The 12,977-nt window shown below is 46.4% G+C and overlaps 1 protein-coding gene across 2 annotated transcripts in view; it reads left to right on the forward strand.

The window, feature by feature from the left end:
- TMPRSS6 (transmembrane serine protease 6) overlaps nt 1-12,977 on the forward strand; it is a 259,562-nt gene that overhangs the window by 164,565 nt on the left and 82,020 nt on the right. For both annotated transcript variants that reach the window (XM_086963148.1, XM_086963145.1), the window contains exons 8-9: nt 2,190-2,326; nt 4,803-4,915. In XM_086963148.1, the coding sequence (XP_086819274.1) occupies nt 2,190-2,326; nt 4,803-4,915 (250 nt within the window). The remainder of the gene's footprint in view (nt 1-2,189; nt 2,327-4,802; nt 4,916-12,977) is intronic.

Raw genomic sequence — 12,977 nt, forward strand, 5'->3', positions numbered from 1 at the left:
GCCTCACATGTCTCAACGAAGCACTCACCGGGACTCGGGAGAGACTGAGAAGTTACAACACCACTCTGCACCAAGCCAATAAGCTAACACCATGTAAAATGTGTCATCCAATCATGCAGACTCGTGAAGACCCGGCCCTGAAAAAGTAAGTGCCGGTGCTAAGCACTGGCAAGCACCAGCACAAATGAAGCACTGGCGAGGCCAGGGTGTACTCTAATTGGGCATATGACTGCCTGGATACTGAAAAAGAGTAGTAGTCTCTAGTCGGAAGATACATCGTTCTCCAGAGCCCCCTGTCCCCCAACCACTGGACCCAGTCAAGGGAGAAGGTGCTAGATTGATCTACTGTTTGAACTGACCTGTCCAGTTTGCTCTCTAGCACTAAATTAAAGTCCCCACTGATGATAATGTCCCTGCCATGGGTGGATGCAACAATGAAACGGGCCCTGTCAATGAAATGTTCCTGGGATTAATTGAGGGTGTATATAGTAGCTAATGTAAAGGAGTACTATTCTATGGTAGTATGGAGTGTGAGCAACCTCCCCGGAATTACAACTGAAGTTTGTTGGATTTTCCTTCGGAATTTGCTAATGAAGAATATAGCAACTCCCACTTTTTTATCACAGCCTTATGAAAAATATTGGTGTGGAAAGACCTTGTATTTTATTCAGGTCCAATCTTGTTTCAGGAGGTGTATCAAATGTCACTGTCAGAGTCCCTTAGCATTTTCAAGACTTCAATGCATTTAGTCGGGGCATTGAGACCTCTGACATTCAAACTTGGGATTGCCACCATTGTCTAGACTTGGTAACACCTTGGCAAGTGTGGCTGCTGAGAAAGGTACTGCGAAAGAGCGAAAGGTGCTGTATGGCACTAGAATCTTAGCCTAAGAAATTGTCAAACAGGGGAAATAAGTTATTTACAACACTGCGCTCCCCATGAGAGCAACCAAACTGAGTCTGGAAAGGGGTGACACATCCTGCCAGTTAGAGGATCATTCTTAGGAGCCAGTTTTGATTTCCTGCCCTATCAGCTCCTGCTGTTCCTTTGGTGAATGTAAGGGTCATGGGGGTATGTGGGGAGCTGCTTCGTGTAGTACTAAGGGCACTTCCACGTGTGCGTTCTGAACAACAGAGTCTGATTCATAGTTTTGAAGCCCATTGAGCAAAACTAATCGTTTGCAGTGACTTTCTTCCATGATAAGGGTATTAGACAACTTTTTGAAGGTGCTTCTGGTCCAGCTGCCAAAGAGTGTGGTAGGTGGTGTGTAACGCCCCATCGATGTTGTACAACGTTTATCTGGTGTTATTTCCAATCCAAGGATGATTTGAGCTTCCAACAGAGTGCAAATAGAGTGTGTTTCTTTGTTCCACTGAAAGGTGATCCGGAAGGGATGCCCCCATCTATATCCGATTCCTTTTCCGTGGAGGGATAAAGTAACTGGTCACAGAAGGCATCGTTTTTGCAGGGTTGTAGGGGACAGATTTTTGCTCCATTGCATGTAAAGAGGCTTGCCACGTTCACCGCTGACGTGATATCCTCATTTTGCTTAAAGTGGTGGACACAAATCAAGATATCTTGGGAAGAGTTCATAGAGCCTGCTGCTCTCCCGGTGTGATGAGTTCTGTCTAGTCTCACGTCTGTATCTGCAAGTTCAGGTAGGTGCTGTCTAAACAGGCGCACCACATGACCTTCAATATCCGTTTCATGCGGCACTCCTCTGCTGCGAATATTTGATCAGCCAGACCTGTTTTCGAGATCCTCTAGCTGCATCTGCAAGTCCGAGATTTGTTCCTTCAGGTCTACCACTTCATGGCGGAGGCTGTATAGTTCTTCCTTTCTGAAAGGTCGGGGGAAGGAACCTGAGAAGTCTCCAAGGGAACAAACCTAAAAGAAGGTCCAAGTCACCCTCGAAACATTGAATAAGTACAGAGAGCACTGATGACTTTTGAGAAAGAAAGAGGCGAGTCCAGGTGAATCCCCTTTAATTGAGTGTTTCTATACAATGTCATACTGGATGGAGGGAGTTTAGCCAGGTTGTCCGCAAAAAGATAGATTCCTTTCCAACCTCACAGCCTAATACTCTTTCTCTTTCCATAACTAGCTTTTGTTACTCCCCAGTCTAGTGCCTTCTATCGTTTGCCTTCACATTCTCACACTTTACTAACCACCTTTTGTTCCTCATGTAGACACTATGGATGCAGCCGTCAGGAACCAGTGGTAGAGGTCCTGTCCTCTGGTGAAGTGCTATCAGTACAATGGAAGCAGGCGATGTACAGTTACTATGACCCCTTCAGTCTCTCTGCACAGGCTGTCCCTTTCCAAGGTAAGGAAGATGGAGGCAGAGCCATATACAGTGACATCAATATCGGCACAGATATTAAGAAGTTACCCACTGCCATTTTGTACAGAGCAGACTTGATCTGTGCAAAAGCACCTCACCAGAATGGGTGGCCCATTCCACAGCATGGTGCCCTACTTATGCTCACATTCCATTTACTCCCAGCTACTGGCTATGCTTTATTTCACAGCTCCATCTCAATACTTCAGATCACCCTGTGCTGCATCCTAATATCAGGAAACAAAAAAAGTGATGGTTTGAAGGCTTGAGTAAACCTCTGCCACTGGTAATTACTAGGGCCCCCATCCCAGTCCATCATTATTTTGCCCACCATGCTATCTCGGAAGGAACTAGCTATATGCAAATTAAACTTTGCCCTGCTCCAATAGGAACAGTGCAAACGGAACTGACAGGCCAGTTCCCCTCTAAATGGGAAACCAAGCAAACACGACAAGTTGTGGCCTATTTGGGCCTTGTTAATAGTGTAGCTTGAATCCTGGCGGAGTGAACATGGGACCCAAGTCTGGGGATACCCTTCATGCTCAGGGAATTGCACTGAGGAAACAAAAAAGTGATTGAATTAATCTCAGATATGGTAAATACTCTGGGCTACAATCCAGTCCATTATTTTTTTGCCTACCTTGTCAGCTTTGCGATATGCAAATCAACCTTGATCCTGCTCCAATTGTAGCAGTCCATCCCGACCTGCCAGGCCAGATCTCAGTATAGTCAATGAAAGAGAGAAGACCCTACTAGTTCCAGGGAACAGGGTGCTTAAGACAAATATAGTCAAAAAGGGACATCCCTGGAAACTACAATAAATCCTTGTTCACATCATTCTCTCATACCATTATGTCGTAGAGCCTTGGTTTTAATTCCAAATATATTAGCCAACTAGAATGTAACGTTTACAGTATCTTTTATTAAAAACGATTTTATCTTTTTTGCCAGTTTTAAAATTTCAGAAATCTTCCTGAAAGCATTTACATTAACATTACACTATAAAATACAATATATAGCATGAAAACAATTTGTCCATAATATTTCATCATAAAAAACATTCATAAAAAAGCATTTTCAACATAAAAATATATAACACAATCACAATTAACCCTAGTTACCCCCTTCGTTAAGCAATTCTAATGCTCTTACTAGACCTTGCTCAGATCCACTAGCCCTCTATCTTTTGTATGGAGCCTACAGTACCAGACTTTCTGTGTATCTGCTGCCACCTAGGCTTTGTTTGAATTCTATACACAAAACAATAGCGTTGACGCGTTTCGGTGTTTAGGAGCCAATGAATGTGGAAACTCCTTCAGGACAGTGATTCTTATGGGGTCACTTTTCTGAATATATTGGAATCCTTCTGTGTATATAGAAAAACGAAAGTAAGTGTTGGATTGTAGCTTACAGTCATCACATCATATTTCACCTTATACTAACAAACAGTATACTGTTTTATACTACATTCTGTACTGAACATATTCATAATTATTTCAACATTGTGTCCATATTGTTAAACTCAACACCTTAATGGGAGATCCCTAATATACATATCTTAGGGGTGCAATAACCTGTCTAATAAACTGGCCTTTCATCTAGGTGACACTCTAACTGCAGGTTATCAATTGCGCAGCATATGTTACCTTATAATTTAAAAACTTTCAGACCCACAGTTTGAAACAACATTTCCTTGCCTGTTCAGGTTTGGGCATAGAAATGATACTATAGAACCAGAGATACTACTGTGGCCTGAACAGGCAAGGAAATGTTGTTTCAAACTGTCGGTCTGAAAGTAAACTGCGAGTGTTTTGCAGCCACAAATACTGTCGCAAAAGAATAGTGAATGGCATTGAGTCCTGCTATTAGGAAGGGACGCCCCTTACTAATAGCGAGAGTCACAAACGCTATTTTGCGAGTCAATGACTCGCACATTACGTTTGTATATGCCATGACCCTTTTCTGCGGTCGCAAAAAACCTAAGCTCTTGTTTGTGTGCACAAAAAAGGGTCGTACATCTGGCCCTTAGTATTGTGCACCATGACATCCTGCAAGAACTCCACAACCTGACTTCTGCAGTAGACCTATTCTAACTTCCTGACTTTTTTACTGTAACATCATGCAGACATTTCCAGAGATTTGCATTAATAAAGTTAAGGGAACCTGCTCCAGCTGCTGCAGGCCCTGTTGTCATGCTCAACCTGAAATCTGCATCAGTGGCAGTCCTGCATTGTCAGATATTGTTGGAGCCCGAAAGCTCCATATTATGTTGGTTAGAAACCACCATTGTCTATACTATAAAACATGGGCAGAATGAGTCTGACTCTGGTGCTTGAAGGGGGTCCTTTAGGAAATCAAGAGAAACTGGCATTACACTCCAGGGTGGGGGCCTTGGAAGTATTCCTTCGTGGGAATACTGTGCCCTCCGTATTTTAATACTTGTTTTCCCTTTTCCTCTTAGCATGTGACAAGATGCTGGTGCTGAAACCAGGGCTGGAGTTTCAGGGTAATATCAGCACTCCTTACTACCCAAGCTACTACTCCCCAGCCACAAATTGCAGCTGGCACATAACCGTGAGTCTTTCTCTGCATCATTTGTTGTTATTCTCCAAATGTTAGCTTGTTAGAGTGATCTAGGGCTAAAACAGGCCTTACCTGTGCACTCGTAGGTGAAGGTGGGTGCTAGAATATAAGTAGAAGAGGTTCTTTTACTTCTGAAAGGTTGGAAACAGTATTTGTGGGATGATCTTCCTCTAGAACATTGCCAAGCCTTTATTATGGATGGATTATGATGTGAGTGGGTGATAAGTTCTTTTAAGGTCTGGGGTATATCAGTGTGTAGAAAGCTCCTACTGGTAAAATATTGTATCTGTCTGTGTGGAACTCCTAATATCTGTAATATATCTTCAGTGTGTTGAGAGGTCACTCTTTCTAGTATTTGGAACATAACTATAGCGCGTGGAGAGTTTCCTCTAGTGGCTACAATATAGTATTAATTGTGATGCGTTTTCTCTAGTGGTGGAATGTGATATTACCTGTGTTGAGCTCAACTCCTGGTCTGAAGTATGTGGTCAGACTGATTAAAAGACATAAGACACTTGTATACCATTGACAGTATGAAGTGTTCACTTGGTGCTGGCGACCCATTGGTGCAGCCAAGAGTAGGTGTGCCTTGAGCTATTGTCTAAAGTTTGAAATGTCTGGAGTAGGTTGCATGTCAGAAGATAGCATTTTAATTTGTCAATTTAACTTTTTCCTGTTTAGCTTGACTCTGTACATCTTTTTCAACTTGCTGTTATCTTGGGGTTGTAATCAGTGCTACGGTCTTTGGGTTCCCAGAACCTCTCACTCACCAACAAAAGCCTCTTTTTTCCTCATCTCCACTTGCGCTCTGAAGATGGTCATGGGACAGGAGCAGGTTGGCGCTTTAGTGATGGGCAAGAAAAAAAGGGGGGGTTCCTTTCTGTGTTCTTCAATCAATTATTCAAATTTAAGCACTTATCAGATAAACATAGACCACTTGTGACCAAACATGTAAGGATATCTGTAAACCAAAACTCTATAAGATGCTCTTTGTACTCGTGTTTATTGATAGAAGGAATTGTTTTGATAAAAATTGTACATTACACAATTGGGCGCGGTCTCTATTCAATATGAAAACCTACACATTTCATTACACAGTAAAAATCATCACATACATTTATTGCACAAAATTCTTTACAAAAACATCCCATTCAATACAATGTTGTTCAAAAATCACAATAATCTTTAAAAAAACATTTATGAGCATTATTTTTTTTTAAAAACCACATTCAGTCCTTATGTCGACGCGTTTCGGTGCTTGAACTTTAATTTGTGTAAAACACCTTCCTCAGGACTGAACAAATATTAAAAACAAGTTGTCTTCTTTCTGAAAAGACGAATAGATATCATTAGTTTACAATATCCTGTACAGGTGAAAAGTGCCTATTTTTACATATCAAGTTTATCTGCTGTGGTATTGGCTAAAAACTGAGCCTGAGTGCAATTCCTTACTTTTAATTATTTATGAGTCATTTATTTTCATAGAGTTTTTTGTAGACAAAAGGCTGTTGAAGTGTTGATTAAAAAATCTCTATATTTAAGACAACCTAAATTATAACCCTTCACTTTTTTTTCAAACGTGTTATTATCGCATAATTTACTGGGCGCAAAGAAAAATAAATCAATGTACACACAATGGGTTTACAAATGGTGCCAGATGGACTCTAACTGTGTCTCAGGTCGTGTACATATAAGAAGCTTCGGGAGAAGTTTAAAATGGCCTGTCAATTGTTTTTTGTTCAATTATGACTTTAAAAAATTAAGAATCATGGTCTTTTATGTTTTAGCCTACACACATCATATCATTAATGTTCTTAATTGTAAATAAAATAATTTTCTTCCAAGTAACGTCTTTTATTAAATTGTACACTGCCTACGAGTAGGAAGGAATTATCAAAGTGGTAGCTATGATATAAGACCAAACATTTGAAACATTTTGTAGCCCAAAACTTTCAGGGGCATATTCTCCAGGAGCTATCGCCGAGTTAACGGCACATTATTGCAGCCAAAGTCGCGATAAATGTATCGCCCCATTCACGAGCTGGTGCTAACAGCCCATAGCACCAGTTTACCTGCGGCCCGGACACCCAAGAGGGCCACAACACCCACCGCCACCACCCCCAGGACCACCCCCTGAATCCCCACCGCCCTGACCAACACCGAGGCAGCGCAGACAAAGTCAGCGATCCTCTGAAAATGCACAGACCTCACAGACCCAACACCAGAGGATGTCAAAGCCCACCAGAGGCCCAAAAGATCAACCATCCTCCGCATATTGACCACCATTGCACACAGGCTGACGGTACCAACACAGCAGAAAGCCAACATCCCACCGCAGACAAAGCTGCTGGCCGTGATGCACCTGTTGGCCACTGGTACCCTCCAACCAACATCCGCACGAGTCGTAGGAGCCACACTGCCAGCCCAGTCCAAGTCCCTCACAACAGTCATGGATGACATCATCAGCTTGGTACCCCACTATCTATACTTCCCCAACGCTGCGCAGGGACAGTTGGAGACCAAGCAAGGCGTCTACGCCACATCTGTCTTCCTGCACGTGTCAGGCGCAATTGACTGCACACATGTCCTACTTGTGCCCCCTGGCAACACTGCACACAATAAGAGCAACAGAAAGCGCACGTATCCCACCAATATCCAGGCAATTTTGGACCACCTAGGAATCCCTGCCAACGTTGTCGCCAAATCCCCAGGCAGTGTGCATGAGCCCTACACCTTCCGACAGTACATCATTAACCTGCGCTACCAGGATGGCACCCACGGAAATGCACTGCTCGTTGGCCAATACCAAATGAACACACCACACCTCTCCTCAACTCCACAATCATGCAACTCACAACACAAGAAATGCTCACGTCACAAGCTCACATATAACATGCACACCCACCATACATGACAGAACAATTTACTGTGGGAACCCGGGCGAGCCATGTACATTAGCCATCAACGACATGGAACCTCAGCCACACAATAGCAGGATGTGAGAAGAGGTGGGGACCAGGCATGTGCGAAGGAGGCAAGTGACCCATGAATGAGAATGTACACGATGCAAAGTGTGGCATGGATGTGCTGGACAGACTGCAGTATGCAGACCACACACATATCCATATCTACATACCCCGCTGGTGTATGGAGTGTAGTGGACGCAACCATGTCACCCCTGCCAGTGGGGAGGAACGCGGAAATGTAGCTTGTTACGTCCCCCCACCTGTAAGCGTGAGCGGAGTGGGCTGGCCTGTCGTACGCCAAGCTAGCATAGGGGTGTGAATAAAAGGCACGTAGCTCTGGGCGTGAATTGCTTCCGGAATGCCCAACGTCTCTGCCAGGGCAGCGCCCCTCAGCCCGCCACGAGGCCGTCGCTGTCGCCATTAGCGGGGTTGCCTGCAATCCTGTGCACCTGCTGCACCCCGGGACGTTGGTCCCCGAACCAGTCGTACCCGCACCTGCGCACACAGACATCAATGCCCACCTACAGACACCGGCGTGTGTCGAAGAGGGCCCACCACGTGCCAGTGCAAGCTCCAGGCCCGTGGCCCACAACCCTGCCAACGTGCTACGACCATCACATCCTCCGCAAGCAAGGTCCGCAGTAGTCCTTTCTCGTTGACATACTGTACCGGCACACACAGCAGATAAGTAGGTCACCGATTTGGAACGGAGTCTTGATTACACTATGGTTGAGACGATGTGTATGGCTGAGCTGAAGTCACTATACTCCCTTCGATTTGGTGACACCAAGTGTATATATAGCATCACAACCACACGTTTCTGTAGCCCCTTGCTGGAAACGCCTACCGCCTACACTGCGGTCGAGTTGTTCTGAATTGGAATTGAGCATCGATTTTTCAATGGCAGAGTACATATTGCACGCAAGGAGAGGTGTAAAAAGATGATGCGTTGCAATCAGGAGCAAAAAAGGATCATCGTTACGGAGGTGATCGAACACTACCAACAACTGCCCTGGTGTCACTAACTCTGTGCACCGCGAGCCAACGACACTTGGCTGTGGGCCACTGCTGACCGCTGCCTCCGGCCTACACTGCGGTCCAGTAGGTCACAGAGTCTTGATTTAGCAATTACGGAGTTCATATCAGTGTATCAGTATCATCGAAGACTGCATCCCCTCTCAGCCCCGGTGCCACTAAGTCTGTTCCCCGACATTCATGGACACTCACTGGTCGACCATTGGTGGCGTCTGAGTCTATGGACTAGGGGGTAGTTTCATCCTCATGTAGCTGAGGCCGAATTGGTTCTGGCAACGAGGCTGTCGCTTTCCAGTCCACCATTTGCTGTTTCCGGATAAAATCAGACCTTCCGCATCATGCCCTGGAGGACACCTTCCACTGTCCCCCGAAACCCTCCGCCACATTCACCCTCGACATCGATGAGGACCCGCCCATTCCGCTTGGCCCTACCTCAGTACACCGCAAGGTATCCTTCTTTTGAGATATTGGATGGCCTCTGAGGCGATGGCCTTGAGGTCATAAACGCCATGTGTCTGTGGCCCTGCGCTGTCCGCTGCCTCAGGCCTCAACTGTGGCCCACCAGGGCTCACACATCCAATCAAGTCCTGACCGGCCCGGACGTGGCATCACCGCAGAAGGCACACGCCACCATCACCAGGACCACCTCCAACCATCATCTGCCAGAGTCGAAACGGTGGTACTGGCAGACTGACGGAGTTGCTTGCACCTGTTGTGGATGCCATCTTCTGCCTGATCCCCTGCTCAGCACTCCAGGTGCCACTGACTCAGTGCACTGCAACTCACGGACACTTCTGTTTGCATGTTGGGTGACCTCTGTACTTGCTCCGGCTCCCTCCATGTTGCTTAGCAGTTGACTCTGTTATGCAGGTGTTTTCTATTTCCGTTTCACTGGTGTCCACTGTTTAAGTTGTTGCCAACCCCAAGCACTCCGTGCACTCACCCCACAGGCATCCAGCACAGGCGTCACTGTACATGTGGCCCTGCCAATAAAGGGACCGGGCGCACGTGCCCGTAGCCGGTTCAATATAATGTCTTCGCGTGTCCCTGTGGTCTTGTTGTACGCATGAGGGCCCTGGGCCCTACGACATTACAATGTGCTGTGTACAGCGGGCGTAGACATGTCACAGTAGGCAGCGGGTTGGAGCTTGGACATGTAGCTTTGTTGTCACCCACTCAATTCATAAGGGAAGTGGCCTGGGCCGTCGTACGCAGAGCCAACATTGGTGTGTGACTGCTATTTGCGTGCCCCTGGGCGTGGTTTTGTACTGGAATGTGCATCCGCATGTGTCAATATGGCAGTGTGGGTCTCCTTTGTGGGGTGAAGGTGGTCCCTGATGGTTAATAGACACCAGCGTATGTGATCTAGTTCACCTACCATGGGTTCGGACCCCGCCCACACCTGTTCAGCCACCTCCTTTTGGCGTGCTGACACCTGTCATTGGGGTGCCACGTGTGGGTGGGTGAAGTGTCGTGAGCCAGCTGTGCTTGCGGGTGCTTTCTGCTGTGTGGTCTGTTGCAGGGTCTGTGTTCTCCTCTGAGTAGCTTGGCCACCCGGGTCCTGGTGGTGGGTTGCGTGGGATGTCCATTGGCTGTTGTAGGTCGTCGGTGTCGAAGGTGTAGTGGTCCTCTCCGGCATTACAGATGTGTTGTCTTCTGTGCTCTTCTGGAGGTGTTGCGTGCCCCTCTGCAATGTAAAGGGGAGATGCATGTTGACATTGTGTTGAAATGTATGTTGTCGTATTGTCCTTGTTTATATGCAGACTGTATGACAATGTACATTGTGACTGTTTGGGAGGTGCAGGTTTTGGATGCGGGACCGTGTACATTTGGACTACATGATGGGTGTGAGGTTGTACGTGAACATTTCCATTTCACAGTTTCCAGCTCTGTCAGATGTAGTAGGCATTTTTCTGTGCGTGTGCTGAGCCAGTTGTGTCCTCTGTTCTGCAGTGTCGGCTTTGCGATTTGTATCACGTTGTCGTCAATGTGGGTGTGCTATTCTTGCTATGTATGTGTGCCGGAGTGTGCCACAGGGATCAGGGACATGATCCAGGGTAATTGTGGGTGTGCAGTGTGCTACACCTCGTGGTGCATCTGTGCCATTGTGCCCATCTCCCCCGTCCCCCCGGTCCCTGGTCATTACTCGCCCTGTTGATGTTGTGTCAGGTCGTCTCGAGCTGTGTCCGTACTCCCACCTCCTTGCACCGTCTCAACACTGATGACTGTGGCCTCCATTTCCTCCAGCTTCTCCCGTGGCGAAGGACTCCCACCTCCTGTCGCCGTTGCAGCCTTCATGTTGGCAGCGGATTTGTGCCAGGTTTAGGTTGTCACATCATGCCAGTGCCTGTTGGCCTCCTCGATTGGCCTCCTCGACACTCCGACTGCATTCACGATAGACTACTTGTGGGTCAGTTGATGGTAGTGTTCTGTCGCCTCCGTGACGCTGATCTGGTTGTCCTGCGGACTGCACCCTGTCTTCCTCTCCCTCTTCTCCTTGGCTGTCCCCGACCCCGTTGTTCCTTGCTGTTGGTCTGTGGGGTTTGCGTTGGCCTCTGCGCTTGGTCAGGGTGCATCCATGTTGCTACGCGCTTTGGATTGTTTCTGATGTGTTGTTTCTCTAGTGTTTATGGTGCATTTTCCCACCAGACTTGTGGGATTTGAAGGCCTGACACTGGTTTCCGCTGCTTTTTGTACCGCGATTGGCCTCATCGCAAGATTTTTAGCGTTTGCGTTTTGCATTTTTGCGACGTGGCGTTGATTTTTACTCGGACATTTTACGCGTTATCTGGAGACTATCGCATGGTACCGCCGTGTTGAGAATGCTTAGTTAACATGGCGTAATTTCACGCGATAGACTGCGATGTTGGAAATTGTGTTAAGTTACTTTTGCAATGGTTATCACAGGTTCTTGAGAATATGCCCCTCAGTTCCATAAAATGAGTTGGGAGCCCGTCATATCAAGAAATCCCCAGCCTGCTTTATACCATCAGTGCATCAATTGATGCGGCGGATGCACTAAAGACATACGAGAATGCCATGTAGGCTCCATGTTTTTTGGCCCAGTTCTACATTCTTTATGTTTTTCTGGAAAAAAAGATCCAAAGTGGGAGTTTCTGTCAGAAAAGTAAAATAGGACCATGGCTGTGAAATGCAAGGAGCTTTCTCCTTTTGAATCAGGCCATAGTTGTTGTTCCTAGCCCTATACTGCTGTCCCTCGCATGGCATTCCAAGACAAGGAAATCCACTGTCAGTCACCAGGTGCGCAACTAGACCTGAACTTCGGAGGAGGCTGGGATAAGATTCCTAGTCCGGACAGGCTGGAGCGCTAGTGGCAGCCACTCAGATAGTCTCAAGTGCTTATTTAGGAACCCTTGCAACACTTTTGCTCCATCAGTAATACTGACTCATCTGTCATTCGTTGCAACACGATGTGTCATATAGTAGATATGATGCATCCAACGCGTCACAAGGAGGGCGCACTGAGAAGTGCTGCATCACTGCTTTGTCGCAGCGATGTAACACTTCTCATAAAAGAGGCCCTTAGTCTTTTTTGGCACTCTCCTCCCCATACCATTCTTCTCTATAAAATTCCCAATTTACCACTCTCCAACAGTGCACCTCATCAATCCATAGTCGCTCTGTGATGTACATTTAATTTTTTTATAGTACTACTCATAGTTCACTCACACTCAGTTCTGTGATCTGCCTGGTACCCGTTCTTTGCAGCAGGCACATTGTCCTCCAAGCTGCTTTACGAGGAGCCAAACTGCAACTAGACAAAATTCCTAACTCTTACCAGTAGGAACTTTAATCACCAGACATTTTTATTGTTGCCTGATGCATAAGGAAGTTCATGTGCTTTAAACCAAAAATTATTTTTAACCACAGCGCCCGCCACCAATGTCAACGCCAGGTGCGGCGGCACTGATCACACCTCCCTGAAGCCAGTCCTGGTCCCTGCGATGGGTTAGGACAAGCATTTCTAGAAATGGGCTCAGAGCAAACCTCATAGCCATTATAAGAGAAAAAAGATCTTTGTAAGTGGTGGG

This window comes from Lissotriton vulgaris, chromosome 1_1 (assembly GCF_964263255.1).
Source record: "Lissotriton vulgaris chromosome 1_1, aLisVul1.2, whole genome shotgun sequence".
In the NCBI taxonomy this organism is placed as follows: domain Eukaryota; kingdom Metazoa; phylum Chordata; class Amphibia; order Caudata; family Salamandridae; genus Lissotriton; species Lissotriton vulgaris.